This window comes from Octopus sinensis, linkage group LG23, assembly GCF_006345805.1.
Source record: "Octopus sinensis linkage group LG23, ASM634580v1, whole genome shotgun sequence".
Taxonomy (NCBI): domain Eukaryota; kingdom Metazoa; phylum Mollusca; class Cephalopoda; order Octopoda; family Octopodidae; genus Octopus; species Octopus sinensis.
Window position 1 is genome coordinate 27,764,597 of NC_043019.1, and position 15,000 is coordinate 27,779,596.

The 15,000-nt window shown below is 36.0% G+C and overlaps 1 protein-coding gene across 1 annotated transcript in view; it reads right to left on the minus strand.

Moving 5' to 3' along the window:
- LOC115223376 (MAM and LDL-receptor class A domain-containing protein 2) overlaps positions 1–15,000 on the minus strand; it is a 166,536-nt gene that overhangs the window by 108,443 nt on the left and 43,093 nt on the right. Inside the window, exons 4-7 of the mRNA XM_029793883.2 lie at positions 13,239–13,253; positions 12,000–12,014; positions 7,963–8,069; positions 4,468–4,535 (exon numbers count right to left, since the gene is read on the minus strand). Of these exons, the coding sequence (XP_029649743.1) occupies positions 4,468–4,535; positions 7,963–8,069; positions 12,000–12,014; positions 13,239–13,253 (205 nt within the window). The remainder of the gene's footprint in view (positions 1–4,467; positions 4,536–7,962; positions 8,070–11,999; positions 12,015–13,238; positions 13,254–15,000) is intronic.

Below are 15,000 nucleotides of genomic sequence, written 5' to 3' on the forward strand. Positions count from 1 at the left end.
TTACACTCAGATCTCTGGATTGTATTTTTATATATTGATATGTATATATCTATTTATACACACTTATATATAAAGAAAAAGTGCAGAATATTTGTAACTTTGAAGTTTTCTTCATAACAGCTCATTACAATATCAGAAACAACTATCTCAGAAACAATAACACTGGTCTGCATTTGGGAATTTTTTAATTTTTATTTTTGTTCATGGATGTGATCTTACATATTCTTGGGTTGCTGATTTTAAATATAAAAACCATTTTGCTCTATCATGCAAAGATTTTCAGTAAAATGCAAATTAATAATAATAAAAATCGTGAACTTTTAATAAATTGTCACTTTGTCAAATTGAAGCAAGTAATCATGGAAAAGCATTTTCTGTTAGATTTAAGAACGTATGTATAACAAATCAACATGAAATGAATCATGTTCATCATGAAATGAATAATGATGAATCAACTTCAAATCAAATGAATGCGAAAAAGATATGCTCCTAATGGTTAGCCTACATATTGATTCAAATGAAGGATGACTGCTTTGGATTCTGCTTGTGTTGTGCATCCATACCATCATGTGTTAATGACCAGAAGTAATCTGCCATCATGCTGACATTCAATTTGCCCTAGTATTGAATTTCCATGGTGAAAATATACTCAGGGAACTGCTCTCCTTGTTTCTCACTTTTTCCCTACAATTCTTGGGAAAATAGTCAAGATGTAAGTGCAAAAGTACATCTTGACACTTATTCTAGACCCAAGTTGTTGGAAACAAAATCGGGTCTTGGATTACTTTTTCATATTCTGGGGAGTAGCTGTTTCCCAAAAAGTCTTGGACTTCTGCTTGCAGGAAAACCAGGCATTCACCTCAACACCTGCTAATGCTTCCTCAAAACGCTTGTCCTTCATCAATTCCTGAATCTGAGAGTCAACAAAGATTCCTGCCTTTAGCTTGCCTTCACTTATATGAGGAATTTAATGTTATCAACTAATAAGTCAATATAAGGTAATCATTTTCACTGGTAATATACTATATCATTATCTTATGTTATACAAAAAGTGAAAAGTAACATTCCTGTATAACATGAGAATCTGATGTGATAGAGATGAATAAAAAACACTATGAATCACTATTTTTCATATATATTTTGAAAAAGATAGCATACAGTTAATAAAAAAATCATGCAGACCGGTATAATTACAGCAGATTCTCATTATATACAATAAAAATCATTAAAATTCTTGAGATAACAATGGTGAAGTTGATGGTGGAGGTGGGGTAGAGGAAGTTATGGTGGTGGTGGTGGTGTGGTGGTGGTGGTGGTGGAGGAGGAGGAGGAGGAGGTGGAGGAAGTGGTGGTGGTGATTGTTGGCTGGTGGTGGTGATGTGGTATAATGGCATTAGCAATATTGATAGCAGTATTGGTGACATTAGTAGTCTCAAAGATAGATTGAAATGGTTATGATACTACTGGTGGCACTTCTTCTTGTCTTCTGGCCATCCAATAATGTGTGAAGGCATGTGGCTTAGTGGTTAAAGTATTGCATTCATGATCATGAGATCATGATTTCAAATCCCAGACCAGCTGTGCATTGTGTTCTTGAGTAAAATACTTCATTTCACATTACTCCAGTTCACCCCCACTGCAGTTGGGTAATCTTGTAATAGATTGACATATCAAGGGTGAAATTGGTACTCAAGAAAATCACCCAAATGGAGGTTTTGTGAACGCTGGACTGTATTCAGCAGTTGAGAGAATGAATAGTGCAAACTGTTCTGTAACTGTCGACAGTTTGGGATTGCTTGTTCCACCATTTTGAGGGATGAATGAATGAACGAATGTCTTCCAGCTGTCAAGCAGACCTTTCATAAAAGATGTTCCAGCCAAGGCCTTCCCTTTTTCTTTCTTCTAAGATTCTATGACTGATGAACTTATTCCCTTTTTTAAGTCAGTAGTATGTGTTACAATTTGATAAATTTGATTGGAACTTCTAGCTAATCAGGATATCTCAAAGTCACAAAAGGACTTCCACATTAGCTTGAGGTACCTGCAATGTGTGTGTTTGTGTGTGTTTGTGTGTGTGTTTGTGTGTGTTTGTTTGTGTGTGTGTTTATGTATGAGTCGTGTTTGTGTGTGTGTGTGCATGCATGTACATAAACATATGTATATGTGCATATATTTGTGTGTATGTATAGATTTGCATATATATATATATGTTGTGTATATGTATCCATGTGTATGTATATCTATCTGTAATATATATCTGTGTGTGTGTGTGTGTGTGTGTGTATATATATATATATATATATATATATATACACACACATGCTCACATTATACATATATGTATGTACCCATACATATATGCAGACACATATACACATACATACATACATGATTATATAAGTAGATAGATATGACAAATAAAAAACAGTATTATGATAATAGTCACATATATGATATAAGGTCATGAATTATGCAGGAAAGGGTTAGTCAATTTCATCAACCCCTGTATTTGGCTGGCTGTTCATTTCATCCCTCCTAAAATGCTTGAAAGTCAACCTCAGTGAGATCTGAACTCAAAACATAAAGCAGTCGTAACTAAACACTGCAAAGCATTTGTATTTCAGCCACACCCTAACAGTAGTAGTACTCGCAATCCATTTATAATGCTGGTGGTTGTGGTGGTAGCAGTAGTTTTGGTGTTGGTGGTGGTGGTGGTGGTGGTGATGGTGGAAGGATGTATAATATTTTTGTATTTTTTCAGTGATTGTGATAATGAAACCATGCATAAAAATGAAATCATGCACAGAAAACTAACCTGCCGAATCTGCTGAGAAATTTTTAGAAAACAGAAATAAAACTTTCTTTAAATTGAGAAAACAATTTACAGACATACCTCAACTTATGTTGGTGATTGGTTCTCAGACTTGTGACCTTACTTGCAAATCAATGTAATACGGAAAACCTTTTAGAGAATCTATTAATTTGTAGATGTTTTGATAAATGGTTTGAGCATATTTTTACATGTACTTTATATAATTTATATGATTATATTTTAAATAATTTTTATGCTTTATTTATGTTCTCTGAGACCAATGTAAAAATCAGATAAATTAATTGAAGTTGAAGTTTATTTTTTCCATTAAATTATTTCAAAAAATGATGTAAAGTCAAGAAAGATGTAACTCGAAATAACATAAGTTGGGGTATGCCTGTATGCCAAAGAATGAATCGTTTCAATATAGTTTTATTTTATTTGTTCATTTATCCTTTATCTTTTATCTTTTACTTGTTTCAGTCATTGGACTGTGGCCATGCTGGGGGTACTGGATTAAAGGGCTTTTAGTTGAACAAATCAATCTCAGAATATATTTTTAAAGCCTGGTACTTATTCTATCATTCTTTTATGCTGAACTGTAAAGTTATAGGGATATCAACAAACCAACACCAGTTGTCAAGTCATGGTGGGGGACTAACAAATGCAAAGACACACATTCATACAGGTGTAGTCCGATCAATAAGTACCCGGCACGCAGAGTAATGCTGTTTGGCATAGATTGATCTTGACCTCTACTGTACATATGCACTAAGTTTTAGGGCTATAGCTCACTTCTGCTGTTCACAACAGTGCTTGGAAGGAAGGTGTGTAGCATGTGATTGTCGCATTGACCTGACAGAAAAAGTTGAGCAGAGAAATCTGCATCAACTTTTGACATAAGCTTGGCAATATCTGCTCAGAGGCCTATGCAAAGCTTTCAAAAACTTTTCATTATTTTCGACACAATAAAATAGATCTTGTGCAACTGAAACCTGAGTGTCTTCTTGGTCAGCTGAAAGCAATTTTGGCACAAACTTGGCAGACACGCATCCCATATCCAAATCTTCAGTGATAATGAACTGAACTGAACCATAACTAATCTGCACATCCTCTGATAACTCATGGATGGTGTTTTGATGATTTCCCCTCACAGCTGCATGCACATCTGCAATATTTTTCTCAGTTCTGTTGGATGTGGGTCTCCCAGAATGTTCGTCACTATCGTCATGTTTTCGGCTCAAACACTCTCCATACACTTTCTGCAACTTTGTGTAGGCTTCTGAGTAGGTATCACCAACCGTTTGGCAAAATTTGATGCAGATTCATGGTCAATGTGATGATCACATGTTGCACACGTTCCTTCTAAGTACTGTTGTAAACAGCAGAAGTGCACTAGAATGTTAAAACTTATTGCACATGCACAGCAGAGTTCAAGATCAATCTGTGCCGAGTGGCTTTACCCTGCATGCTTTAGCTTTGTTACAATGGCAACAGTCCAGTTACTTATTGATCAGGTCACGCATATGCTGCTGTTGTTTCAATGATTTCATTTGTAGAAGAGCTCAAAGTTGGAGAGAGATAGATGAAAAGAGAGAGAGAGAGAGAGAGAGAAGTAGAAAGAGAAAGTGAAAGAGTCAAACAGACAAACTTACGCAAATCCAGTTACTTCGGTTCTATTGTAGACACCAGCCAGTGAGGAGTTTTGATAGATCTTGTCCATCTGAAAGTGAAAATATCTACAAGTCAGTTTAGAATTCTTACCTCTATTGACATACAGTTTGTGAAATGTCAAATAAGTTTCACCCTTAAGCATTTAAACCAACCATATTTGGTCCAAATATTCAACCAGTTTTATGTTTAAACAAGCCAGATGTAAGCTCTTGCACTTAAACTACAATGTCATTCTAAAAAATATATTATCATATCAGTGAAATCTCAAAGCTACATAATTAATTCAAAACAATGTGAATAAAATAAGTATTACATTTAATAGAGTAATCTGAATGATAAAATTAGGTATTATGAGGAGAAGAACAATCTAATGTTTAATTCTCTGTTAAAGAACACCTGCCTAAAATATTAAACTTTCTATGCTTCATGTTGGTCAATACAGATTCTAAGTAAAATATTTAAATTTAAAAACTTATCCTATTGAAATAAGAACTGGAATGATTGAAGATGGGTTAAGAGTAAGGTTATGCTAAGAGAAGTTCAGTTGGCCTGTTTGTCTGTATTGCTAGATTGAAATCATTAAATTGTCTATGTGTATGTCCATGTATGTATATATGAGTACATGAGTGTGTGTGTGTGTGCATGTGAGTATGTGTGTGTGTGTGTATAGAGGTAGTAAGGTAGATAAATGTAGTTAGGCTTGAGACACATATATACTTGGAGCACAAAATACAGACTATAGAATAAAGAAAAGAAGAAAAAATTATGTAATATTGTATCTTGACAGCTGTTTGAAGATGGCCACAAAATGCATAATGCCTATATTCATATGCAATGTGTGCCTGACGTCATTGCTGTGTGCCCAGTGACAAGTTAGGCTTCTCTTTTCAAGAGAAGAGTAGCATTTTGGTTTCTTGAAAACTGGAAGTTGCTTTATTAATATTGTTTGTGAAAGCTAAAAATCAGTCTCATAGAGTGGAGGACAGAAGAGCAAGTGAGGGAAATCTAAGTGAAAACAGAAAGTAGAATGGTATTTTACACTGATCCAAAAAGTTGTGTGAACTTTTGGTGGCATGTGTGCATGTATGTGTGTGTGTGTGTGTGTGTGTGAGTTCCTTATGTGTATGCAATTGTGGGATTGCATTCAACACAGGAATCTCAAATACAGAATCCCTGAAATGTTTTACAAATTTTCACTGTAATCCTAATCGATTGTATTTGAAGAATGTGAATCAGTCTGTCCTGTTTTTTGCTTTTGGAAAATCTCACAATTTCTATGTTTGTATGCAAATCTGTTTGTTTCATAGTCTGGTTAGCAATGATAATCAGAACAAATGAAAAAATATAAGGCTGGATATAAGAGCTGTACAGTTTTCATTTGTTTTCCATAGATGTTCTTCCCCTTAATTTTTGAAAAGACCTTTGCATGACGTTTGCACCCTGCCCTATGCAACCATATCAGACCTGTTGTTTTTACACAGAGTCACTGCTGTTTATTGAAATATTCCACCAGAATACTCTATTAAAAGGGTGGATATATTCTGCTTTTGGTGTGCTTTTGGTATGGCTATCAGAACAGTCCTTTCTGTGTATTGGCATTGCATATGGCTTTAAAAACAATGTCATGTGTCATGAGAAGGTAGTACCCCATAAACATTTTTAGACAGCTTTTAACTTTATGAGTGATATCTTCCACACTGCTATGGCACATTCGACATTCTCTATCACAACATGGAAGTTAAAAGGAATCTTTTACTTCTCTTATTGATCAGGTATTTACTATCTATCTATACTTGAATAATCCTTTCTACTATAGGCACAAAGCCTGAAACGTTGAGAGAGGGGGATAGTGAATCACACTGACCATAGTACTCAGCTGGTACTTATTTTATTGATCCCAAGGGGGTGAAAAACAAAGTCAACCTTAAGAGAATTTGAACTCAGAACATAATAAATGCTGCAAAGTGTTTTGTCTGACATGCTAAGAATTATGCCACTTCACAACTTTTCTGTTCCTGAATATGCTAACCAGACTATGCAATGTTTCGAGTGACATAGACTCTTCAAGAGCAGAAGACCATCCCTGGAAGACGATGAGAAATCTGAAAGACCTGCTATGTGCATCACCCCCTGAAATGTGGTATTGTGCATTGAGAATTTATCACCCAGGTCCAGACCATCAATCAAGAGTTAAGTGCCACACCCAAGCGGTTGAGGGAACCTGTGGAAGAGGTAGACCCAGGAAGACCTGGGATGAAGTGGTGAAGCACGACCTTCGAACATTAGGCCTCACTGAGGCAATGACTAGTGACCGAGATTTTTGGAAATATGCTGTGCTTGAGAAAACCTGGCAAGCCAAATAAGACCATAACCTCGTGGCTTATGCCAGGGATGTAACCAGCCCACCTTTCCTTCATTGGACACTAAACTCTGCTTGCAAAGACCTGTTGAGGCAAGTGAAATCGAAATCAAATTCAATGATTGGCATCTGTACTAGTGGAGCGCTAAGAGAACCATCTGAGCATGATCGTTGCCAGAGCAGCTAACTTGCTTCCATACTGGTGGCATGTAAAAAGCACCATTCAAGCGTGATTGTTGCCAGCGTCGCCTTACTGGCACTTGTGCCAGTGGCACGTAAAAAAAATTCAAGCGAGGTTGTTGTCAGTGCCACTGGACTGGCTCTTGTGCAGATGGCATGTAAAAAACACCATTTGAGCATGGCCATTGCCAGTACCACCTGACTGGCACTCACTACACTCTCAGAGTGGTTGGCATTAGGAAGGGCATCCAGCTGTAGAAACTCTGCCAGATCAAGATAGGAGCCTGGTGTAGCCATCTGGTTCGCCATTCCTCAGTCAAATCGTCCAACCCATGCTAGCATGGAAAGCAGATGTTAAATGATGATGATGATTTTGAAGTATTTGAGGGAGAACATTTGGTAAAAGCAACTGGATCTGTGGGGTATGAAGAATTGGATTCTTCATAATGACAATGCACTCTGTCACCAAGCTCTCCTCACTCATGAGTTTCTCTTCATAAATAACATGGCATTGCTTCTACACCTGCCCTATTCACCAGATTTAGCACCTGCAGATTTCCATCTCTTCCCCCCAAGAGGAAAATGCTGTCCAAAAGTCACCATTTTAACGCCATAGTTGAAATTCAAAGCGAATCGCAGAAGGTCCTCAACTTGGTTACTGAAAATGACTTCCAGGCTAGATTCCAAAAGTGACAAGAACATTGAGACTGATGTATTGTTGTGACTTTTTTGAAGGATCTGATGTTAAAATTTGATAAAGAAGTTTTTATTACACATAACTCGTCCTGAAACTTTTTGATACCACCCCACATACTTTTGATAATATTGAACAACTGATACAATTAAGCTAACTGGATTTCAACAAAATTAAAAACTCACCAGTCAAACACACACATACACACACACAAGCATATATTAGTATGAGAATAATTCAAACCTTTTCTTCAAATTCTTTGGCCTTTTGCTGTGCTTCAGGTGAAGACATATCTGCTAGGGCTGGCACATATGTATCATTTAATTTTACAGAAGATTCCACTATCACTTCTGAAAAACAGAACAAAAATACATGCATTATATCATATGCCTTTGGCAACATCTTTTAATCATCAAGTGACGAAGTGCATCCCTTGACCAAGTTTGCATACATGAGACTGATAACATCATAAGACTTGGAAGGTAGTACCTTGAGAAACATTCCTTGTCTGATAACCTTAAATACATGCCCAAAGAAGTAGCACAACTCTACCACAATGTATCATTAGATGAAAGGATGAGCCTATATGAGCAGAAGACTATGCATGAATATGTTACTAGAAAGCTCCATGATGATAGTAACATTCATCATCAAAGCAGTCTATCATGTCTTTGTCTTCTTGCATATGTCACGCCGACTCCAGGCAGTGCAAGCATCAGAGAATGCATTCAAAATGTGTTGCATATCAATCTCTGTGTGTGCTACTAGATCACAATCATCTGCATACAAAAGGTCTCTTATGATAGAGGTAAATACATTTGTTTTTGCAGCAATATTACCTCTATCATAAGAGACCTTTTGTATGTAGATGATTGTGATCTAGTAGCGCACACAGAGATAGATATGTAACACATTTTGAATGCATTCTCTGATGCTTGCACTGCCTTAGGATTGACAGTCTGTCTCAAGAAAACTGTTGTCATGTACCAACCTGCCCCTGGTAAGCAGTATAGTGAACCAAATATCTACGTGTATGGTAAACGACTTGGTGTAGTTGATCAGTTTGTCTACCTGGAAAGCACTGTTAATAGATATAGCAATTTGGATAATAAAATTCCATACAGAATTAGGAAAGCAAGTGATGTTTTTGGAAGGCTAGAAAGGTACCTCTGGAGTCAACGAGACATATGCAGGAAGACAAAGATAAAGGAGTACAAGGCGTATGTGCTCTCTTCTCTTATTTATGCCTGCGAGATGTGGGTCACATATCAATACTACCATAAACAACTGGAACGTTCCCATCAAATGTGTCTCAGACGGATCTATGGCATTAAGTGGGAGGACCACATCAGTGATCTTGAAATACTCGAAGGCTCTCGGTGTGGAAGTATAGAAGCTCTTGTGTTAAAGCAAAGACTCAGATGGAGTGGTCATCTGGTCAGGATGAAGGATTCAAGGATGCTAAAACAACTCTTTTATGGAGAGTTAGCTAAAGGAGAACGACCTCCACATAAACCAAAAAAGAGGCATAAGGACTTGCTGAAGGCTTCCTTAAGAGATGCTAGCATCTCTCCTGACATATGAAAGGGCATAGCTATTGACTGTAGCAGGTGGAGAAGGATTGTGCATGAGGGGACAGCTACTTTTGAGAAATCTCAAGTTGTGCATGAAAAAGTAAAGAGGGATGTCAGGGAGGGCATAGCTGTTGCACTTCCAGATGATAAGGATCTTCCTATGATGCTGACATGCAGTGTCTGTGCAAGACCCTGCTCAGTAAAGCTAGACTCAAGAGTCATCTTTGTAGTGAGACACATAATTGACAACCAGACTGCTGGTTGTGGTGCTACACACCATACTAAACATATCTGTCAAGTATGTAGAAGGGAGTGTAATTTTGCGGGAGGAATTAAACGACATGCAAAGGTACATGAAGCCCAGTTACATCTACAGCTGGCTATTGCCAGTAAAGGTTTAAGCTACCAATTCTATACAAGGCATTGTTGATCTTTAGCTGGGCTAAAAAGTCACATTCGATCATGGCACTGATAACAGTTAAGCCCAGTGCAATGGTCATATTCAATAATGAGTGGGCAGCCATCATGTATGTATGTATGTATGTATGTATGTAGTATGTATGTATGTATGTATGTATGTATGTATGTATGTATGTGTCTTCTATTTTTTTTAATTATTATAAATCTTTCACTGAGGAGGGAGAAGGTTTCCAACAAAGATACAAGGCTCCATCTTTGGGATGTAGTTAACACAGACAAATTCACATTTGGAACTTGAGAAAAGAGTTGCATATTTTTACTGTTCCACTTACAGATTGCACTCGTAATGCACGAATCAGCCGGTTAGTTTCTCTTTCTGAAAATCCCAGTTTATCCAGATTCTCCTTTAAGCATTTACTAACAAAACCTAGTGCTCCAATTATTATTGGAATGAATATGAATTCATAGTCTGGATACAGAAGCTGAAGGTTTCGAAACAGTTGTCCATAGATATCCTCTTTTTCTTTAATTTTCAAAGAGATATTTATATCTGTAGGGCAGCTGATCTCTATGATGGTACATACCTTTTGCCCCTCTGCCCCGAACAACAATATCTGGTCTGTTATGTTTACATTTGACAGAAATTTTGATGGGAATATTCCACCAGTATTCCTTGATTTGGTGTTTATGAATGTATTCCGTAATAGAGGCATTTTCTAAGTTTATTTTAGGATAGTCTTTTTCGTGGATGGCATTATAAATTGTTTTGGTAACAACATTGTACCGCAAATGGAGGTAGTACTGTGACAACATTTTAGGACAGCTGCTAATCACATGCGTGATGTCTTCTACAGAAACATGTTGTAGCCTACACATGCAGTTGAACCTTATGATTACAAGAGCATCACTCTCTGTTGTTCACCAAGTACTTTGTAGTAATCTCCTGTTCCTGGATTGCAAATGCATAGCCTTCAAAGTGTGATGTGATGTAGTGGTCTTGTGTCCAAGAGAGACTGTGCTTCATGTCAATTCTACTGTCTTTTACAAGCTTCTGGGTAACATACCCAGGCATAGTCTTTTTTTTTTTGTATGCTGAGTGCTTTCCATCCAGGTCTTCTCTGAGGTAAGAGAGCCCGGCTGTTTTGAGGCTGTATATGTATGTATGTATGTATGTATGTATGTATGTATGTATGTATGAATGTATGTATGTATATATGTACATATGTACATATATATATGTATATATATATATGTATATATATATATATGTATATATATATATATATATATATATATATATATATATATATATATATATATATATATTTTTTATTGTTTCATTTTTCTATTTGTTTCAGTCATTTTGACTACGACCATGCTGGAGCACCACCTTAAAAGGTTTTATTGGAAGAAGTCAATCCCAGGACTTATTCTTTGTAAGCCTAGTAGCTAGTCTATTGGTCTTTTTTGCCAAACTGCTAAGTTAGAGGGCTGTAAACACACCATCATCACTTGTCAAGTGATAGTGGGTGGGTGGGGGGGAGAAACACAGACACAAAGACACACATATACATATATATACATATATATATATATACTTAATAATTAGGCTTCAGCAAAGATTTGCTTTACCACATACCGAAGTTTAGAAATAGCAGCCAAAAAACCTTAGCTATTTCTTCTACTTTAAAAAGGGACCCCCAGAGATGGATGACCAGATATTGATTGATTTTCGTTGCTTTCCTCTCTGCCTGTGTGAATTGTATTCAAGTATTTTGGTTTCTCTGGGAGTCTCTTTTTAAAGTAGAAGAAATAGCTAAGGTTTTTTGGCTGCTATTTCTAAACTTTGGTATGTGGTAAAGCAAATCTTTGCTGAATCCTAATTATTAAGTATTATTTAAGTTTACCGTGAAATGGTCCTTTTTTCATGCCGAATTCTACTTGGTGAAATTATTGATTACTTCTTAATTAATTAATTTTACCCTTTGTTATTATATATATATATATATATATTATATATATATATATATATATATAGAGAGAGAGAGAGAGAGAGAGAGAGAATTAATATAAACAGCAGGTTGCAATATTTCACCAAAAAGGGGAATTATAATTCTCATTAAATGTGACTAGGGTGTTAAGAAACACCTATAGTGCCAATTCAATGACTGAAACAAAGAGAAAAGGTGAAAAAGACACTGCCATGCAATTACTTCAATTCTTAAGTTACCATTTATATACTAAAATAACAATTTGAAGTTTGAATCTCTTCAATTCAATACTTACGAGGTTCTGGAGCCGCTGAAAAATATAAGAAAAAGGAAAACTTAATGAAGGTTTAGAATGGCATAACAATTAATTTGGTATTTTAATTGAATAACTGATTCTTTACAGAAACACAAACCTTACATTTTCTTATGCAAATGATTTTGTTGAAGTAATATATATATATAACAATACAACAAATTAGACATACTGTGGTAAAAATATGTGTATGTGTGTGTGGGTGTGGGTGTACATACACACACACACACACAAAATGATATGATAAAATACATACATGCATACATATATAAAATTAATATAAACAGTAGGTTGCAATATTTCACCAAAAAGGATAATTATAATTGTCACTAAATTTGACTAAGGTGTTAAGAAACAACCACATTGCTAGAAATATCAGCTAAAATGCTCTAATGCTGTAGTTAATGCACATGAATCAAAGCATATACACTAACAGGGACCTGAAGTGTCCGAAAAATGCTGATCAAGAATTCTTAATACTGATGTCAGTTTCGGCAATTTCTGTTGCCTCATCAGTTAAGCTTGCTTGATCTCATCTTCTTCAGCTTGCTTCTCTATTAGTATATATAATAATAATAATAATAATAATAATAATAATAATAATAATAATAATTGTGTACAGTGCTCAGGTGCACTACAACTCATCTAAAGTGTATATATAATCAGGTGTAGTTTCGGCGGATTTCGGAAAGCATGAGGGCCTTAAAGGATGCAGTGTCATGGCAGTCAACAACTGATGCAGGCAGTTTATTCCATGCTTCAGCAACTCTGAGCGTGAAAAAATGTTTTCGAAAGTCATGGGAGCTGTGTTGTTTTCTGACTTTGTAGGCATATCCACGTGTGTTAGACACATGGAGATCAAAAAGGTGTTCAGTGTTGTTGTTGGTGAGGTGGTTGATAACTTTGTGGGTGTTTACCAAGTCCGTCGCCAGACGCCGGTATGTTTCCGCCACCCAAATTAATGGATGATTAGCAATTCACTAATGTTTATACATAGAATTAATATAAACAGCAAGTTGCAATATTTCACCAAAAAGGGGAATTATAATTCTCACTAAATGTGACTAAGGTGTTAAGAAACACCTATAGTGCCAATTCAATGACTGAAACAAAGAGAAAAGGTGAAAAAGACATTGCCATGCAATTACTTCAATTCTTAAGTTACCATTTATATACTAAAATAACAATTTGAAGTTTGAATCTCTTCAATTCAATACTTACGAGTAACTGGGGCCTCTGAAACATATGAGAAAAAGGAAAACTTAATGAAGGTTTAAAATGGCATAAAAATTAATTTAGTATTTTAATTGATTAATTGATTACTGATTCTTTACATGAACACAAACCTTACATTTTTTATGCAAATGATATTGTTGAAGGAATATCGCTCTCTCTCTCTTTCGGAGAGGCACTGAGCAGCTATACGCATACATACACACACGGCAGTAACTTCCACCTACCGAATTCAATCACAAAGCTCCGGTCGGCTCGGGGCTATAGTGGAAGACACCTACCCAAAGTGCCACGCAGTGAGACTGAACCCGAAACAATGTAGCTAGGAAGCAAGCTCCCTAACCACACAGCCATATATATATATAACACTACAACAAATTAGACATACTGTGGTAAAAATGTGTGAATGTGTGTGTGTGGGTGTGTATACATACACACACACATATTCGCATAATCACCAAACCTGGAGTTTAACTATGGTCTGTCATTAGTAGTTACTTAGCGTTACCTGACACCTTTGGGTCTTATTGACACCATTACCTTTCATAACCTCTCTCTCTCCCTCTCTTTCTCTCTCTCCCTCTCTCTCTCTCTCTCTCTCTCTCTCTCTCTCTCTGTCTCTCTCTCTCTCTCTATATATATGTATGTATGTATAAAATGATATGAAATATATACATATATATATACATAGTAGCAGAGATATCCGGCATTGCTCGGGATTAAAATGGCATAGTTTTTTATTGTTTTACTTGCTTCGGTCATGTGACTGCGGCCATGCTGGAGCACCACCTTTAGTCGAAGAAATTAACAAGATTTATTCTTTGAAAGCATAGTACTTATTTTATTGGTGTTTTGCAAAAGGCTAAGTTATGGGGACGTAAACACAGCAACATCGGTAGTCAAGTGATCGTGGCAGTACAAACACAGACACAGACACACACACTCACACACACATGGATATATGCATATATATATATATATATATATATATATATATCTATATATATATATAAATAAATATATATTTATATACTAGCTTAAGGTGACCCGCTCTACGCGCGGGTGAGGGTGTGGTTGTTACTTTCTGTTGCTTCCTTTCTGTTTCTTATCGCCACATTCTCCCTCTTTGTTTCTCTATCCTTTCTCATTTTCCAACTCTCTTACTCTTCCTTTCTCTTGGACTTTCCCTCGCTTTCTCTTACTCTTTATCTTTCTCTATCTATCTCTCTGCCATTTATTAAAAAAATTAGATTTCTGCGTTTAAATTACAAATCCACTTCCACTTTACCAAGTTGAAAATTTGATTGAAATTGGGCAAAAGGTGTCCGATCTATAGTACACTTATTCCAAGAACACATACTTAAATTTTATGAATCTTCCATGAAAAGTGGATGCATTTGCACTTTCAAAGAGGCTTTGTCCCGTTATAAACTCCATTAGTAGGTTTAAATAATATTGTTAGATGGTGAAATTTTGGAAATCGTCTTTATTTAGTACCTAGTAGTTATGTTGTTATTTTCATTGAAATCAGAGGTATCTGAAACTTCATAGGGGGTGTTTGCTCCCCTTTAACCCCCATAACCGTCTTTCTCATAAAATTTAAAATGAAAACATATATGTATCTTCTATTCCCTTTCATCCTATAGGTGTACAGAAACAGACGTAGAGCTTTATTATATAAGATTATCAGTCACACATATTTAGTGTATGTGTTTTGTTTATATGCCAAATTCGCTGCTGGATAGCATCC